We start from the raw sequence: 18,988 nt of genomic DNA, 5'->3' as shown, positions 1-18,988 counted from the left end.
CTGGGAGTCCTCAGGGGCGCTTCAGACTTTGAATGGCACATTAGGAATTCTACAATAGGCTAAAGTATGGTGACAGAAAGCAGTGATTTACTGGGACCAAGGATGGGGAAGGGGACTGAGTGGAAAGGAGCACAGGGAAGCTTTTTATTTTATTTTTAAAAAGATTTTATTTATTTATTTGACGAGAGAGCACACGCAGGGGAAGCAGCAGGCAGAGGAAGAAGCAGGCTCCCTGATGAGCAAGGAGCCCGATATGGGACTCGATCTCAGGACCCTGGGATCATGACCTGAGGTGAAGGCAGATGCTTAACCGACTGAGCCACCCAGGCACCCCAAGGAAGCTTTTTAGAAGTTAGAATTATTGGGGCGCCTGGGTGGCACAGCGGTTGAGCGTCTGCCTTCGGCTCAGGGCGTGATCCCGGCGTTATGGGATCGAGCCCCTCGTCAGGCTCCTCCGCTGTAGGCCTGCTTCTTCCTCTCCCACTCCCCCTGCTTGTGTTCCCCCTCTCGCTTGGCTGTCTCTATCTCTGTCAAATAAATAAATAAATAAAATCTTAAAAAAAAAAAAAAAAGAAGTTAGAATTATTTTCTATATTTTGATGGTGATGGTGATTATATTATTACATATAATTATCAAAATTCATTAAACAGTACATTTAAAATTGATCAATTATATTGTATGTAAATAATAACAAATTTTTATAAGTTTTCCTTCTTTTTTTAAGGGCATCATGCTACATTTAATCTTTTGGGACTGAACTTTTTTCATTTAATATTTTATTATAAAGATTCATCCATATTGTTTTGTGTCACTGTGGTTCATTTGACAGCCATATAATACTCCATTGTGTGAATACTCGTTTATTTGTCCACTCCGCTGCTCGTGGGCATTTGTGTTTCCTTTGGCGATTGCTATAAACATTCTTGTACAAATCTTCTGGTGTACGTGTATGAGTTTCTCCTGGATTTATCCCTAGTATTGGAATAACTGGGCCATAGGATAGGTAAATGTTCAATTACAGGAGATAATCAAACGTTTTTCCAAAGTAGTTCTTTGCTTTTCCAACCTGAGTCAGTCTGTCCCCAGTCAGACTGGGACCCCAGGGGCAGGAGACCCAATCTTGAATTAGCACGGCTTAGCATTCAGTTAGTACCAGGCTGGATACCCAGGAGGCCAACGGCAGAAACTCGGGCACGTAAGGCTTCCTAGCCTCAGTCAATACTGAGGTAAACAGTAGGCAGGGGCCACATACCCACATGGAGGCTAATTAAAGTCCTACTCCCTGGAGCTCTATCTTCCTAGCTTCACTCAACTTTGAGTCTGAAAAATCTTCCAGGGCCCTCAGTTATAATGCAAATCCGAAGAAAAGAGAAGGCTTAACCTTATCCAAAATCCTTCTCAGCTGACACCTCTAAAACAAGGATTAGCAGGAAAGGCATGAAGAACAAAATGAGTGACAGGAAGAGGAGGGATAAAGAAAGTGGGAAGAACCAAGAACACGAGTATTCTAAAATTATGCTCCCTTTTCTGCACAAGGACCGGTTTTTCAGAAAAAAAAATTTTTTAATTAAAAAAAGCAATATTTTGCAAGTGACCATAAGCAATTTTTAATATCCCTGCCATTATGGGATTACCTTCTTTATGTTAGAATTACAAAGACAACATAATTAGCATGTAGTCTGCAATGATGTAATATTGCCCCAAACTTCACACCTTCAGGGAGGGGAGGCCCTGTGCTGCTGGGGAAGAGCTCTGAGGGATTTGGGGCTGGACCAAACAATTGGAACCAGAGCTCAGCCAGACCAGGAACAAGAAAAACAAAACAAAAAGCATAATACAACAGAAAAAGAGATCAGGAGATGCCTAGGTGCTCAGAAAGTAAAAGGAGGAGAGCTGCCATGAAGGGGGATGAGGAGTCTCATCCCCCACTGTCCCAATTGCCGCCACACCTCCAACAGCTCCCTGGCTACCGGCATACAGGAGTTCCAGGAACACTTGCTACATGAATGAACAACGGCAGAAACACATAGGAGAGGATCACAGCCCTGTGGCGGCGGCAGTGTCCCCAGCCACACGGCGCAGCAGTGCTACGGACAGCAGGAGGAACCGCTGCAAGGATGCAGCTCGGGAGAGCTTTCTCCGTGCAAGTAAGCAGATTATCCTGAGTGGCTTAATGTTGTTAGTTGCTTGTTCCTTAAATTAGATCGTGGGCTGTCTGAAGGAACTACGGAGGCTTGTTTGAGCCCATCGGCTGCTGAAGACTGATCACACTAGAACTCACTTCAAGCGTGAGAGGTGCTCAGTAACCAGAGGTCTGCCACCAGGCTGAGTTCCTGGGCGTTGGGGTCCTGGGCGCTGGGGTCCTCGGAGCTGGTGCTCAATACTAGCAGCTGGTACAAATGGCACTAAGAGAACTTGGACTGACAGGAGGACCCAACTACAGCCCCAGCTGTATGGAGCTTCAACAGTTTTATTGGCTAAATGCTTCTTCCTGAGTTTACAGCTTAAAGTGTGGGCCTGCTCACTGGCTCCTCCCTCTAAGCTCTTAATGGGGCAGGAACCTTTAGCACAGGAACCTTTAGCACAGGCTTAGAAATGGGGGGAGGGGGCATAATAAGTGAGTTAGAAACCTGCTGATGCTCCACAATTGGACAGCAGGACAGAAAAACTCCTCTACTTTCTGACGCTGAAAACTGTCTATAGAAAGACTTGAACGGGACGGAGATAAGACCCACAGTGCATTTTTGCCACTGGTCTCAGTTTCTGGAGCCTCTATGGGAGTATACCCTTGACTCTCCGACAGCAGGACTTTGGGAACAGGGTGATGCTATGTCAGTCTACACATTTTGCAAAAGTACATAGGCCCAAAATTGGCCAAGAGGTTTGGGATTACCAGCTCCCCAACCAGGCAGGATGGGAAGAAAGAAAATGTGTCCATGAAAAGCTTTCGGAAGTGACTCAGGTCTTCCACCTGAACCTTGATGCTGTATTGATTGGCCAGGAACTCGATAGTGCCTTGCACCACGTACTCGTTCTGTAAGTGTGAGAGTGAGCAGGTGGAATAGACAACATGCCCTCCTGGTTTGGTGGCAAGAAGTCCAGCCCTGAAACCAGAAAGAGAAAAACAGTGACTACTGAGCTTCCCAGAAGCAGAAGGGCAACAAGGAGTGCTGGAAGCATGGATAGTGGAGTCTACTGTGGGATGGGCAGCTGTGTTAGCCCTGAAGTCCCTTCCACAGAGATACCACCAGAAGAGGCATTCTCAAAGCAGAGAGCAACCCGGCCTTACTCCATGGGCTCTCCTCCGGAAGCAATCCCCTGAACTCTGACTCTGGTGATGATCCAAACTCGGATGCTAGTTATGCACCGAATCCTTACCAGCCCTACAGAGCCTTGACTTCAGTAACTTTTCTCTAGCTTTCAAACTCGTGCTACTCACTGGAACTGGGACTAGCATGGAGGTAAGGTAACGTAAATGAATCTGGGCGGCCCACCCTATGTGTGTCCTACCATAGCGTTTTCATGTTCCAGAGGACCTTCCTATCTTGTCTGTCTCCTCCAGGTAGTTCCTTGGTCCGAAGACCCTTCTGTGGGCAATGGTTGTGGCAAGAGCTTCTAATCCCCCAGGTGACCAGCCCCCCCGGAGCACTGAGGCACAAAGGCCCGAGGGTTTGTAAATCTGTTACTCACGCGAGCAGCTGCATCTGAAGCATAGGCAACATCTGCCGCTCCTTCTTCCTCGACCGCTGAAAGACGTTGTTCTCCTCCTCATGAAGGGAGTGGCGGTCAGTGGTACAGGGTACATCCACCAGCACCTGCCCAAAGTGGTAAAGGGTACGGTATTAGAGCTCCTTACAGGCTCTGTCCCTTAGGCCCTTGCCCTGAGAGATTTCCCACAGTGCTCCCTCTGCCCATCCTTCCATTGCAGAGTACCTGACAAAGCTGCTCGTTTTAATGGGGTAGCAACCAGTTAAAACTGTGAAATAATGAGTGAGAAAACAGTATATTTAGGTATACTCACGGCTGGTCAAAAAGCCAAAGCTAATACCCAAATAACTACAATTAAATAACTGATATTGACCTAGAAAGAAGTCTTTTTTTTTTTTTTTTAAGATTTTATTTTTAAGTAATCACTACACCCAATGTGAGACTCGAACCTACAACGCTGAGATAAAAAATCCCGTGTTCTATCAACTGAGCCAGCCAGGTGCTCCTAGAAAGAAGTCTTTCATGCTTTAGGGCTCTGTCCTTGGCTCTGTCCTTAGCTATTTGAATGAAACATCTAATTTACAGGTGACAGAATGCCCAGAAGTTAGCTAACACACTGAGTAACAGGATCAGGATTCAAAGTTATTTTATGCTGAAGCATCATATCCAATATGGAAAAGTTTTAAAGTGAGAAATATAAAATCAATCACGTGTTCTCTAACAGCCTATACTCTGTGCTAGGCACAAAAGACAAAAACAAAAATTAAAATAAAAGAAAACGTCCTATATTTATGTTCCCAAAAAAATCATCTATGGAAGAGATCTGTGAATTTTAGTTAAGCAGAAACTCCAAGTAAATTAATAATGATAATGGAAGCATGCAAGCACAGGCTGAGGAACGATGATAGCTAGGCGTCCAATCTTCATGGCCAGGTACTATGCTAAGTGCTTTCCTCAAATACTCTCTACAAATCATCTGCATAATCCTACATAGCAACATTCCCTCCTTTACAAATGAAGAGGCTGAAATTTCAGCAAGAGGAAGTACCTTGCAAAAGTCAGTAAGTGGCAGCCCTGTGGTACAGACACAAGTTAGGTGGACAGCAGAGGTCATGCTCTACCTACTCTGTTCTGCTGTCTCCAAGTCAAAAAAGCTGAATCAGGGATTCCTACACAGGCAAGAAGCAGGCCTCTTAAGCCTCTCCCAGATTCTATAAGCCTTGGTCTTTCAGTTTCTTAGAGTGGTTGAGGCAGAATGGTGAGAACTGGACAGATTAGATCAACCAGTCAGATGACAACAGAGAGACAATAGCATATATTTATATTTTTAGAATATACATTTTAATAAATACTTTAAGAACATGCCAATTAAAAGAAAATGCAAATAACTTAAAAACAGGAAATGACTTTCAACATCATTCATAATAAGAGAATATAAATTAGATGCTATCAGTTTGGCAAAACCTCAAAAGTTAAATCACACCAGTGGTGCCAGGATATGAGGACACAGTACTCTCCCGCATTACCAGTAGAAATGAAGCCGACGTAACCTCCACAGGGAGTGATTTACTACCCCCTGTCAAAATCCAGCAATGATACTCAAAAAGCATAAAACTGAAAAAGACTGAACCTCAGGGTACGTTATTAAATGAAATGACTACAAAGTTCAAATAGTGAGAATAATACACCACCACTCCTTTTTTCAAAAATACACACACATTGGGGCGTCTGGGTGGCTCAGTCAGTTAGGCATCCGACTCTTGATTTCCGCTCAGGTCATGATCTCAGGGTCGTGAGATCAAGCCCTGCATCGTGCTCCAGGCTGAGTGTGAAGCCTGCTTGAGATTCTCTCTCTCCCTCTGCCCCTTGCCCTGCTCACACACACACATGCACACACACTCTCTCTAAAGTAAAAAAACAAAAAAAAAACCAAAAAAAACCCCACACACATTTGTATTTGTATATCCACAAAGGATAGATCTTAAGGATACAGTAGAAAATATAAATAATGGTCATCTGTGGGGAAAGGAAGGAGATGGCTGTGAGACAGGAGTAAAAGGGAAGCATACTTCTCACTAGATACCCTTTTGCACCTTCTGAATTTTGCACCATCTGCTGTACTAATATTCAAAAATAAATTACTTTATTCATATCCATTTTAATCAGAGTTTCTGAGCAACCAAGTGAGTTGAAAGGTAAAATACGTCTACTAACCCTTTTCCCACTCAGTCAGGTTCAAACTCTTTCCTGCTAATTGTCTCTAATGAAGATACTACCAATGACTGTACGGATGGCTGTGTTCTCCCAATCACCCATGGAGAGCTGGCCAGGTCCAGAAATGGCCCTTCGTCCTCAAATATGGAGGGCTGGATCCTACCCGCTGAAGCCTGGAGCTGGAATGGGAAGGCCAGATTTGGCTAGCTGGATGTCTCAGGTCAGCAATCACTCACCCGGTCATAGGTGTCCCCCTCCAGTTCTCCCCACTTCCTGCCATCCCATGAGGTGACTCGAACTCGATTTCTATCCCTGATATCTTGAGGCACATAGCTGTGAAGGACCCTCTGTAGTCTGCCTGTTCGAGAAGTGGACAGATCATTGGCAGCGAGATTGCCTGTGGGAATATAAATTTTAGCATTGTTTTTTCTAATTCTGGAAAAAAACACCATTGGAACCTTGATAGAGGTTGCACTGAAGCTATAGATGGTTGTGGGTAGTAGGGACATTTTATGCCTGTGAGAATAAAGAAACTTCAAGGCCATTCCCCCATGAAACATCCCACCAGCAATGGTGCTGATGGAGAGTCAGACCAATTCTTGGGCATAGCCAATCAATGCAGACCCCAGGGCAGAGGCAAGTGGAGAAGAAATGTTTATTATGTACAAGGCACAGTACCAAACACTCTAGAGCAGGGGTCACAAAGGCAACCACAAACCCAGGCCAGAGAGGATATGTAAATAAATAAAGTAGACAAAGTATGAATATTTCTAAATAAGTATGCTCTCTACTTTTTTGAATGTGTCTCTCTCTTCATCTTTGGCAGACACTACACATTATTTATCAAAAATTTATTTTCCTCTCATTCCTCAGTAATAGAACTCTAATTTTATTTGAGGGAAAGGGGAGCAATGTGCCCCATTTCTCAGCCTCCTTTTATGACTAAGTTATGACTAAGTTTTGGTCAATGAGTTGTAGGCATAATTATTGTGTGGGACTTATGGGAAGATGTTTAAAAGAAGCTAACACAATTAGATGTGCCCCTTTTACCCAATCTTTTCTTCCTGCCTTGAATATGAATGTGATAACTGGAGTTCTAGCAGTCATCTTGGACCAGGAGGCAATCCTGAGGATGGAAGCCAGAAATAAAATAGGCTACAAAAAGAAAGAAGGAGCCCAAGTCCCTGACAATTATGGACACTCCATACCAGTCCTGGACTGCCAATATCCCAGCTCTCTTATATGAGCCAGTTCATTGATTTTCTATGGTATATGACCAAACCTAATCCCAACTGATTTACCATCTATTGGTAAATACTTTCCCTTTTGTGACAGACACAAAGTTCAAGAAATAGTTCACTTTGCTCTTGGCTCTACTGTAAGAAAAAACATTACTGCAAGCTTGATGAGAAATGGCGAGCTACCTAGCCTCAGGGTCAAGAAGTGAAAGGGAAAGGCAGGAACGATGGTGAAAAACTAGAGAGTGCATACCTTATACCTTATGGGAGCGATCACCACCATGAACCAGTTTAGTGTTCCCACAAAGACAGAGTCCCAATTTTGGAGGGCACTTAAAGAAGTAAAAATTAGATTCTCTGCTCAGAAGGAATTTGCAGAAGGACATAAACAGAGAATAGAAAAGCTGGGTTCCAGTTCTGGCTCTATCTCTAACTCAGGTAGAGGTTAAGTTATTTAATCTCTTCAGGACTCAATTTCCCCCTCCTGAAAATAGGATGGCTAAACTAGGGAAACTCAAAGTTGCCTTCTTCCACTGGATAAAGGACTACCTTGGGTAAGGAGCTGGGAAGGGGGCAAGGCACTGGGTAATTTAGTATACCTTAGAAGAGTAACTCTCAATGACTTCTCCTCAACCCTTCTCCTGCCTCCTAGTTCAAGTTCCTCCTCTTCCAAGTAACCCCACCTCACTCATCCCCTTTCTCATGGATTCCCACAGTACTCAGTCAGATCAGCACAGCCAAGCACAGAGGCTGGGCTCTCCTGCACTGGACTCATTAAACCATATCAACACTTTTTCTCCTCTCCCTCTGCACTTCCAGAAGGTTAGATCAAATGTGGTACCTTGCAATCACCGACAGGGCCAACCATGAGGCTGGAAGCTAACCCAAAGTGTGCAAGCTGGCTGACGAGAACTGGAAGAGAAGGGGCCAGCCCCCCCAAAAAAAGGCTAGGGCATAAGGCAAGAGAAGGTTGGCTGACCTCCAGGGTGAGTGGAAAAACAACAGCCCCCATCTGGATATTTCTTGAGTCTCCATGGAAAAAACACTGCCTGTTTAAAGGCAGGATGTCAGCCAGTAGATAGCCGAAGTGAACACTTACAGTGCACACGGGCCAGGCTGATGGCTGCAGCACTGAGATGAATAAGACTTGGGCCTGTCGCCAAGGAATTCATTTTTAAAGAGCGAGAAGATGCATACCCGGTAAAGCTCTGATGCAAGGCTAATGTGCTAAGAGTTGCAAGGGTGACAGCCACGGCAAGGGGCATAAGGAGACAGGCATCACTTTGCAACCGGCCAGCAGAAGTCATGAGGGAAGACTTCCAGGAGGTGGCACACTTGAGCTGAGGCTTGAAAGCTAAAAGGCCACAGGCCGGCTAGCTGGGATTGCGTGGAGGGTATTCTAGAGAGAAAATGGAACATGAGCAAAAGATGGAGGCTGATTCAAATAAAAGAGAGTAGCAGAATGTGGCTGAAGCACACACAGTCTGGGGAAGAATGACATAAAGCTGTAAAGGGTGGCTGCAGCCAGATCTTACTGCTTTAGCTGGCGGACCAAGGAAATGAACTTAATCTTAGAGACAAAAGTAAACAGATACAGAGAAATGAAAGTGTCATGTGTAGATTGATCAGGGCCCTGGTTTAATCTGCCTTCAGAGACCTTGCTCAGCTCAGCAATCTTCCTTGGCCAACCGACAAAGGAAGAGAGGAGAAAACTGCAAACAAAAATACACCACCTTAGTAAGCGAGCACTATACCCCTGTGACCCTGGGACCAGAGAGCCCATCCTATTCGGGAGGCCCCCGACTGGGTGAGGTAGGGAGCCCTCCCTGCCCAAGACACCAGCCCTCTGACTTACGGCAACAGCCAGTCTGAAGCAGCGCTAGTGTCTTTCCCCCGGGCGCTGCACACAAGTCAAGCACAGTGTCGCCAGGCTGCAGGCCAAGGGCCAGGACAGGCAGCAACGAAGCAGCATCCATCAGGTAGTAGTCCATGACACCCAGGCTGCCAAGCCTAGAACAGAAGAGACCACCTTACAGTCAAACTGCAAGTCAGGAGACCCAATGGAAGTCAAGGCCACCAAGTCCATGCCCTCGGGCTACTGAGTTCCCCTCAGCAAAAACCGCATGTCTCAGACCACTCACTCACTCATTCTCCACACAGCAGCCAGAGTGACCCATTTAAAACACAGATCGAGGGGCGCCTGGGTGGCTTGGTCGGTTGAGCATCTATCTGCCTTCGGCTGAGGTCATGATCCCAGAATCCCAGAGTCCTGGGATCGAGCCCTGCACCGGCTCCCTGCTCAGCGGGGAGTCTGCTTCTCCCTCCGCCCTTCATCCTGCTCATGCTCTCCCTCGCTCTCTCTCTCTCTCTAATAAATAAATAAAATCTTTAAAAAAATAAAAATAAAACAGATCGAAAGATATCTGGCTGGCTTAGTCAGTGGAGCTTGCAACTCTTGATCTCAGGGTTGTGGGGGTTTTTTTTGTTGTTTTGTTTTATTTAAGGATTTTATTTACTTATTAGAGAGAAAGAGAGACAGTGCATGCGTTAGGGTGGGGGTGAGAAGCAGAGAAGGAGGAAGAGGGATAAGCCGACTAAGTGCAAAGCGAGATGCGAGGCCCCATCCCAGCACCCTGAGATCATGACCCAAGCTGAAACCAAGAGCCAGAGGCCGAACTGACTGAGCCACCAAGGTCCCTCCGGGGTTGTGGGTTTGAGCCCCATGTTGGGTGCAGAGATCACTTAAAAATAAAATCTTTAATGCAACTAATGAATCATCGAACTTTATATCAGAAACCAGGGATGTACTGTATGGTGACTAACATAATATAATAAAAAAACATTAAAAAAATAATAAAATAAAATCTTTAAAAAAAAAAAAAACAACCCACAGATCAATTCACTCTAATCCAGCCAAGCTAGCCATCTTGCCCTTCCTCAATTAAGCCAGGTGCGCTCCAATCTAAGGCTTTTGTAGCTGGTTGACTTTCTACCCACAAAACTATTCCCCCCGAACAGCCCTGATTTGATTCCTCACTTTTCTCAGTCTCTCCTCAAAGTTCTCTCCACAAAAGTTATCTCATCAGAGAGTCACTAGCATTCCCTGACTACTCTATCTAAAAATAGCACTCCCCCACCCCTCCTCCCATCACCTCCTATTTCTGTTACATTACTTTTCTTTGAAGCACTTATTGTTCACTTTATATGTACAGGTGTGTGTGTGTGTGTGTGTGTGTGTGTGTGTGTGTATGTGTCTACTCTCCTCTTCCTTCCTCTTTAGAATGAAGGCAGAGACTTTGTCTGTTCACTATAAAAACCCCAGCACCTGAAACACCCCCCACATAGAGGAGGAACTCAATCTTATTGGATTACATATTAAGATACACAATGCTTTGTGGGTTTAGAGAAGAATGTCATCAATTGTGCCTCTCACAGTTACCTGAGTCAGGCCTGATGAAGAAATAGGCCCTCATTAGGTAAAGGAAGGGAAGGAAGGGAAAAAGGAAGGAAAGGAGGAAGAAACACGAGCATTCCAAGAGAAGAAAAAAGAACAAAAAAGGCATGGAAGCAGGCAAACTCACAGCTCCTTTCAGAAACAATGAGAAATCTGCTGTAGCAGAAATACAAGGCAGATGAGACTGAGGTTGAAAAGCAGATAGAAGCCAGGTTGTAAAAAGCCTTAAACCCTATCCTAAGGAGTCTGGACTGTAACCTGCAGGCAGTAACCAAAGTTTGTAAAGAAAGGGACACGATCACCTGAATAGAGTTTTAGAAAGCTAGGTAGGCTAGAAAGAACAAATTAGAAATAGATGAAAGTGAGAAAACTATAGTAAGAGTCCAAGGCATGAAGACAGGCAGGAACCATGAGGGTAGACAGAACAGACAGCAACCTAATGGTCACAGGACTTCTCACTCCCAGGCCAGTTGTCATAAGGCATTCTCCTGCCTGAGACACAGCTCAGCCACTGGGGACAGACTCAAGAAGACAGAAATCTGATCCTTGCTGCCCTGACAGGAAGGCTCTGGGAGAAAGATGTGACAAGACATGAGACACAGCACCACTGAGGGTCTGTTACAAGAGCTACAGTCCCCAGGTTTGAGGTTGTAACACCTTCACAAGTAGGCTCAGACTACGGTGGGATATTTTCAAAGTCGAATCACACTTAGGTTGTCCCTGAAACTGTGTGTCTCACACCTCACGCGAGAGAACGACAAGAAATTTGAGAAAAGTACAGAATTCCTATCGCACTAGCACAGATCTACGAAACCCATTCTCATCAGTTCCTTCCTTTTGAAAGTGTCATTTCGACCTTTTTTGGGTTCACAGTTTTGAAATCAGCTGAAAGCTACAGTCCCTCTTTCAAAAAAAAAAAAAAAAGGCACAACAAATTTTCAGACAATTTCAGGAGATTCCTGGGCTCCCTAAACACATCCTTGACCTCCTGAGAGATTAGGATTCCCTTGATTTATAGGGAACCTATCAAGACAAGAAGGAAACCCAAACCTCTCTGAGTAGAAGCTAAACACCTCAGGCAACTTAGGAAACCACGTGGTGCTGTGTCCACAGTTCTACCTAAAACCAATGCCTCTGAACTGATCTCCAACCCCACCCCAATCTATGTCCCTCCCACCCCAATTTACTAACATGATCTTCCTGAAGCATAATGTTGATGAGAAGAATACCACCAGTAAGAGATACTGTTTGTGAGTGCTATACTGTAGGTGCTGTACTAGTGTCTCAGATACATCACCTCACTGAGTCCTCACTAGGACGCTGTGAGGCAGGAGAACCCAGAGTCCAGAGCCAGACCGTCTGGATCTCAAATCCAGCTCAGCTGCTCAACAACTGTGTGCCTCAGCAAATTACTCAACCTCCCTGTGCATCAGTGTCCTCATCTGTAATAAGAGTGCCTACCAGATAGGATTATTGTGAGGATTAAAAGAATTAATAGAAGTCAAGTGCTTAGAACAACAGCTGGCACATGAGTTAGAGTATTAGCGCCATTATTTTTCCAGATTAGTTTCCAGTTAAGGAAAACAAGGGTCAGTTATCCAAAGCTACATGTCCAGTAAGTGATGAAGGCAAAATCGAAATCTAGGTTTTCCTGACTCCGAAGCCCATGCTTATAACCACTGTGCATTATTGCCTTCTCCCTACTCAGAAACCCTTTCTAGTGGTTCTCCAGAACAGATCTTGGCAATTCACAGCAATTTGGACTAAATGGTGCATGGTCTGAAGCCATCCAGCCCTGGCAAGTCTAGCCATTTATAAGCAACCCTGGGCCATCAGGAAAATCCCCTTCTCTGAAACCTGTAAGTTTCTGGCATTCAAGATTCCCACACATGCCCCCCCCACATACTCTTCCAGCTTCACCCCCTAGTTTTCCTAAGCATGCAGCCTTAAGCCCTCAAGCCAGTAGCTGGAACTATTGCAAAAGCTTACTAATTTACATCCCCATTTCATATGTCACACATAGCCTTGCCCCTCTCTAATCTGTTTTCCACACAGCAGCCAGAATTTTAAAAATTCAAATCTGGTCACGTCATTCCCCACCTTAAAACTTTTCATGGCTCCCTCTTTATTTTAAAAGAAAAAGTCCAAAATCCCATATGGCCTAGAAGACCTTCAAAATCTGTCTTCTGCCAGCTTCTGTAGCCTTGCACCCCCACCCCACCCTCAGGCCACCAGCTTTAATTTCTACTCATTTTCAGGTCTTAGCTTAAATTTCATTTCCTCAGAAAAGACTGGGTTAGATCTCCTAATTATAAAACTTCATAGCACCTTGTACTTTTCCTTTGTAGCACTTATCACAATTATAAATAGTTTCTTAATTGTTGTCTTCTTTACTAGACCGTTAAGTTCCATGAGGGCTTCAACTTCCTGTACGTCTGAGAACTGGATGAGAAGACCAGAAGTCCCCTCACCACCAACCCCTCTGGTACTAACTTTGCGTCCCTAGGTAAGTCTCACTCATTCTTTGGTACCAGGAGGTTACTTGTCCTATTCACTCAGATGGGTGGCAAAATGAGAAAGCAGTCGTAAATAATACACATTTTAACTGTCGAGGGTACAGTAAGTGTTCAAGTTAGAGACGGCTATCTTCCATAGAGGGCAGCAGAGCAGGACAGGCCCTGGGGTCAAACTGCCTGGGTCGAAATACTAGCTGTACCACCTGCTATCTCAGGGACCTAAAGCAAGCAAGTACCTTAACTTCTCTGCACCTATCTCCTCAAATGTAAAAGAGGAACAGTAATATTACCTACGTCAGAGGGCTGTTGACAGAACAAAAGGAGATAATGCACGCACAACACTTAGAAAAACACCTAGCATATATAAGCACTCAATATCAGCAATATTGTGATCCTTATTGAACAGGATAAGAGCTGGGTCTCTTTCTGTCTACTTCCAGCGGACACTTAGGACAACCCCAGATCCTACCTGGCAGGAGGGAACCGACTGACATCCCCTCTGGCAAAAGTGAAGCATCGAAGGTTCGGGCTGTAGGCCCCGGAAGCTGGAGTTGGAGCTGGAGTTTGGCCACCCTCGGGCTCCAGTTCCCCGTGGGAGAAGGCGTCCTTCACAAAGTCCCTGGCCCTCAGTTGCTCCAGCTCACCTCTCACATGATCCCAGGCAGCAAAGTTATTGACCAGCGCACCATACTTCTGCTCTGAAAGGAGACTGACCCGGATGGACGGCCAAAGATCACCAAATTGCACACTGTAGGTCATGTCAAAATTCTGCAGAGCCAGTTGAGTGGCAGGAAACTTGGGCTCTGTGGCAGCCTGAAAGGAAAAGGACAGGCTCACTGGTCTTCCAGTCTTGCCTCTCCCCTACCACCTGACCTTACCAATACCTCAGAGCCCTGCAGTAAACACGGACCCAGCCACTGCCTGCTCCTGCCTTTGCATCCTGCCTCTGCCAGCCAGAAAAGAAGGATGAAAGAGAAAAGTAGTGGGGAGCTGGCCTTCCTGCCTCAGGTTGTGAGAAAGCAAGCTGCAGCTCTCACAATGGCACGTGTGGGTCACCAAGGAAGGGGGCAATCCTTGAGGCCGGGGGTAAGAAGAACTTAAGAGAATGGGAGCTCAGGGCAGAACTCTTGAGGAGAGTCTACAGGAGGCTGGAAGAAACTATGAAGAACCTGGGGGAAGCTTCAGCCTTAAAAACAAAAGATGCTTTCTCTCTGAACAGCCCTTCCGTCTTCTAAAGCATTTTCTTGTCTCCTAGCTTATGTGAGCACCACAAAAGACAGACAGCTGGGTGGGATACAAAAGATATCAACCTTCCATATTTGATAGAGAGATAAAGGTAACTTACCTAAGGTCATGCGGTGACTGACACCATAATGCTCAGAATCACAGGGTTGAGGGTCATTTGGGGAGAGCCCAGGAAGGTGGGATAAGGAGAACTCTTAGAAACATTGTGGTGTACAGTAAAATGGGGACTTCTGGGGGGTAGCAGAGAGGAACGGGATTCAGGCCTGCAGAGCATTAATGCAGATTAAAAGGAAAATGAAGACGTCAGCTGAGGGGTCCTCGGGTCAGTTCTTGTTGCCACAGCTGGGACACTCACTCGGGCTAGCAGTCCTATTACTGTCTATTCATTTCGCTCTGGCCTGCACTTTGGTTTGGTCACAACTCTTCCTCTGGCCCTCATTTCTTGTTGTGTCAGGGACTCTTGCTCTGACCGTGACTTTTGCCAGGCCGGGGACTCTTGCTCCGGCTCCTGCTATGGTGGGGACTCTTGCTCTTGCCCTGCCTTTTGCCGTGGCGGGGACTCTTACTGCGGCTCCGACTTTTGCCATGGAGGGCACTCTTGCCCGTGCCTTGACTTTTGCTATGTTGAGAACTCTCACTCTGGCCCTGATTTCCGTTACGCTGAAGACTCTCGTTCTTATCCTGATTTATGGTTTGGTGGGGACTACTGCTCCGGCTCCGACTCCTCTTTCGACTGGGACTCCTGTTCCCGCTCTGACTTCTTTGAGGATGGAGACTCTTGCTTTGACTTCGACCTCTGCTGGAGTGGTAGGTACTCTCACTCTGGCTCCGATTTCTGCTTTGGTGGATAGTCTCGCTCTGGCTGTCACTACTCTGGCATTCGCTAATAACAACAGTTGAACTACAGCTGAGATTAGTGCTACAGCTGGAAGTCTTGGATGAAGGCAAAGGACAGCTATAGGGAACCTTGGGGGGCTCTTTGCAGCAGCCTCGAGGAGCCACAGAGTAGACATGGAGGCCACAGGGCACAGTATCACAGGCCACAGGGTGACCCCGGGCTTGGGGGGCAATAGGTAAACTTTGAGGATCAAAGGGTGTTCGCAAAGGGATAAAAGAATAGATGTGGGTGGAACAGGGAGGTGGCACAGGCTGGCGATGAGGTTGGGGTGGGCCCCTGGGAGTGCTATAGATGCCACAGGGGGGCACCATGGTCAGTTTATGACCCTGAGGGGGCCCAAGGAGTGGGCAGGGATCAGAGGTCCGGGGAACCACAGAATATATATGGGTACTGCACGGGGGTCCTATGGGGAGCCCACAGGAGGTGCTCTGAACATAACTATTGGGTGGGACAGGACAAAAGGGAAGGCGAAGGGGAAGACAAGTGGGGAGAACAGGTTTGAGGGTTCTAGGGATCACAGTAGGTAAGGCATTTCCTTGGGGAAGTTCTTTGGGGCAGGGATTTGAGCAAGTCATCATGGATGTCACCATACAAGAAGGACCAGAAGGGCAGGAGGGAGGTGGAGGAGAGACACTGGCCTTAGGGGGCCTGGGCAGGTCAAGAGGAGCGTGCTGGAGAGGGTTGATCAGGGAGCGACATCTGTGGACAGCACGTGGTTGTTTTAACTCTGCAGATTTAGGGGTTTTCACTTGTGGGCCAGCTGGGGTAGGGAGAGGGGGTTCGTTATAGCTTCTGTGGGGGGGTGACTGGGGTGGAGATATACACTGGTTGCCCAGGGGTGAAGGGAAGAAGACAGAATAAGGACAGTGTGAGGACAGGGGAAGAGGTGGGTCCTGGGGACGGGGGGGACAAGAAATCGTGGTGCCTGGCTCTACAAAGAGGCAAGAGCTCCCACCAGTCTCCCAGGTGAAAACGGACTCAAAGCAAGGCTTCACAGGAGCCTGGGACTGGGGTGAGCAAGGAGAACAAGTACTCCTAGCAGGTAGGCGGATGGCACAACAAGGGCTACCAGAGGCAGGTATGTGGGCCTCTCGAGAAAAATGGGAATAATGAAAAGAGCCCTCCTGAGGTGAGCTGGGAGAGCCAGATGTGCCTGCCTGAGAAGAAAGTGGGGAGCCACAGCAATTTTTCCCAAGGAGCAGGTCAAGCTGTGGTTTAGGTTCACAAGGGTCTGGAGGCTTAAGCTGGCTATGGCAAAAGCTGCCAGCGCGTGGGGAAGATGCTGGGCAAGGTGGAGGGTCATTATAACTTCTGCCTGAGGACCAGGGACAGAGCAGAGGGGAGATGCCGGGCCCAGTTTCCAAAACCCTGTGAGAAAGGGGTGGGGAAACTACAGATCTAATTTCCCTGGGCCGGTGAGCAAGAGGAGGTGAAATAATGAGGGCAGTTCCCAGGGGCCTATGAGTAAGCGTAGGTGAAATGATGGAGCAAGTTCCCTGGGACCCAGGAGTGATGGAAGATGAAATCATGGGGCCAGTTTCCAAAGGCCCATGAGGGAGGATAGGAGAAGTCACCGGGCTAGTTCCCAAGGGCCGATGAGGGAGAGTAGGGGAAGGCACCGGGCTGGTTACCAGGACTGAAGGGTATCCACCACAATAGCAAAGGTAAGTCTGCTGGTCAGTGCAAGGGCTTCGGGGACAGGGACGCGGTGTTCTCGGGGGACTGATCCAGCTGCAGTAAGGGCTGCGTGGACGAACAGGGGGTGACCCCAGAAGGCTGAACCGCTCAAAACAAGGGCTCGAAGGGGGCAAACACGAGAGGATAGTCTCGCGGCAGAAAGGCCTTCCAAGGAGTGGAGAACAGGGTTCAAAAGAACATCTCCCGGGGCGCAGAGGCTGTGGGTGGAGGTTAGGGTAGAAATTCCAGGCCTACAGATGAGGCCAGAGAAAGGGTCTCTGGAGAAGTGGGGAGAGTCCAGTGGGTGAGGGGAGTCGCTGCACCCTTTGCCTGGGTTTGGGGAAAGGCCAGGAGCGTGGGCAGGGTGATCGCTGTAACCTTTCCTGGGCGCCAGAGGCAGCTCGAGGGTGAGGATGGGGTTGAATCCTTTCCCGGAGGGAGGTGGAGACCCAGGAAGGAAGGGGTTGTCGCTAAAACATTTTTCGAGGGGTGAAGGCGGCCGGGCTGAAAGTTCTAGGAGGAAAGGCGGAGAAGAGGTCATGGAGGGAGGGAGAAAGGGAAGGACGGGGTAGGAAAGAAGGGGAGGGAGGGGGAAAGGGAGGAGGGGAAGTGGAAGGGATAGTGGGGGCCAAGGGGAAGGTAACCGAGAGCGGGGGAACAAGGGGCGGTGACATAACTGAAAGAATGAGGGCGGCGGTGATGACGTAACTTAGAGGGGCGGAGTCGGGAGGACTCAGACATAACACGAGCGACAGCCCAAGTCTTGTGACGAACTAAAAGGGAGGATAGAAGCGAAGACGTAACAAATGTGAAAGGGAGGAGCCTAGTGACGCTCCCTGAGGGGCGGGGACAAGANGGGGAGGGAATCGGTCGGGGTAGGGAGGGGGGCGCGGCGGTTAGGGTAGAAATTCCAGGCCTACAGATGAGGCCAGAGAAAGGGTCTCTGGAGAAGTGGGGAGAGTCCAGTGGGTGAGGGGAGGTCGCTGCACCCTTTGCCTGGGTTTGGGGAAAGGCCAGGAGCGTGGGCAGGGTGATCGCTGTAACCTTTCCTGGGCGCCAGAGGCAGCTCGAGGGTGAGGATGGGGTTGAATCCTTTCCCGGAGGGAGGTGGAGACCCAGGAAGGAAGGGGTTGTCGCTAAAACATTTTTCGAGGGGTGAAGGCGGCCGGGCTGAAAGTTCTAGGAGGAAAGGCGGAGAAGAGGTCATGGAGGGAGGGAGAAAGGGAAGGACGGGGTAGGAAAGAAGGGGAGGGAGGGGGAAAGGGAGGAGGGGAAGTGGAAGGGATAGTGGGGGCCAAGGGGAAGGTAACCGAGAGCGGGGGAACAAGGGGCGGTGACATAACTGAAAGAATGAGGGCGGCGGTGATGACGTAACTTAGAGGGGCGGAGTCGGGAGGACTCAGACATAACACGAGCGACAGCCCAAGTCTTGTGACGAACTAAAAGGGAGGATAGAAGCGAAGACGTAACAAATGTGAAAGGGAGGAGCCTAGTGACGCTCCCTGAGGGGCGGGGACAAGAGGCCGCCGGCGTTCCAGAGGGGCGGGAGCGGTGAACCTACCCGAGAGGGGTGGCAAGTGGCGGGGTTGGAGAAGTTTCCCGAGGGGCGGCGGCAACAGGCCGCTGTCGCTCTTCCCTCCTGGGCCACCGGCCGGACCTTACCCATTTCTTCTTATGGCGATGTCTCCGCGGGATGGTCGCGAAGTGTGCACGCTTCAGCACGTCCCGAACGCTTCTCACTACCAGCGCAGCCATATCGATGTGCACCGCCGAATAATTCCGACCGGAACCGCAATGGCGGACCCGCGGGTTCCGGAGAGGAAGTGGCGCCAATCTGGGCGAAAATAGGCGGGAATTCCGGCGGTCTCTGTTCCGGGGCTCAATACACCTTTACAAACCGGGTGCAAACGCCGCCCCGCCAGGGATCTTCTGTGGGTGTTGCGAGAGAGCGACCCCTCGCGCAGAAAGATGCCTCTGCCTGGGTGCTTGGAGCATTGGGAGAGACTCCGTAAAGGCCCTAAACCCAGTTGGGGGATC

General features: G+C 48.1%; 1 protein-coding gene across 2 annotated transcripts; it reads right to left on the bottom strand.

Annotated features, from left to right (window-relative positions):
• Positions 1-541: 541 nt before the first annotated feature.
• NSUN4 (NOP2/Sun RNA methyltransferase 4) lies at positions 542-18,745 on the bottom strand. Of its 2 annotated transcripts, none has more exons than XM_002919463.4 (6): positions 18,614-18,745; positions 13,601-13,944; positions 9,017-9,171; positions 6,160-6,320; positions 3,692-3,816; positions 542-3,105 (listed from the first exon to the last, which is right to left on the bottom strand). In XM_002919463.4, exons 1-6 carry the CDS (start codon positions 18,704-18,706, stop codon positions 2,829-2,831), a joined length of 1,155 nt encoding a protein of 384 aa, XP_002919509.1. In that variant the 5' UTR covers positions 18,707-18,745; the 3' UTR covers positions 542-2,828. The 2 variants fall into 2 exon arrangements, with proteins under 2 accessions (XP_002919509.1, XP_019655471.1); XM_019799912.2 differs by having other exon boundaries at positions 18,513-18,727.
• Between the last annotated feature and the right edge of the window lie 243 nt (positions 18,746-18,988).

The sequence above is a fragment of the Ailuropoda melanoleuca genome, chromosome 2, assembly GCF_002007445.2.
Source record: "Ailuropoda melanoleuca isolate Jingjing chromosome 2, ASM200744v2, whole genome shotgun sequence".
NCBI lineage: Eukaryota > Metazoa > Chordata > Mammalia > Carnivora > Ursidae > Ailuropoda > Ailuropoda melanoleuca.
Note: the sequence above shows the minus strand (reverse complement) of the source record. Positions and strands in the feature narration are given on the sequence as shown.

Excerpts from the sequence above, each read along its gene's own strand:
- NSUN4 (XM_019799912.2), bottom strand. The coding sequence starts at position 18,617 with ATGGGTAAGGTCCGGCCGGTGGCCCAGGAGGGAAGAGCGACAGCGGCC. Across the intron at positions 6,321-9,016 it reads GCTTCAGACTGGCTGTTGCC|GCAATCTCGCTGCCAATGAT; the intron begins GTAAGTCAGAGG and ends ATATTCCCACAG. Across the intron at positions 3,106-3,691 it reads CTTCAGATGCAGCTGCTCGC|GGCTGGACTTCTTGCCACCA; the intron begins GTGAGTAACAGA and ends TTCTGGTTTCAG.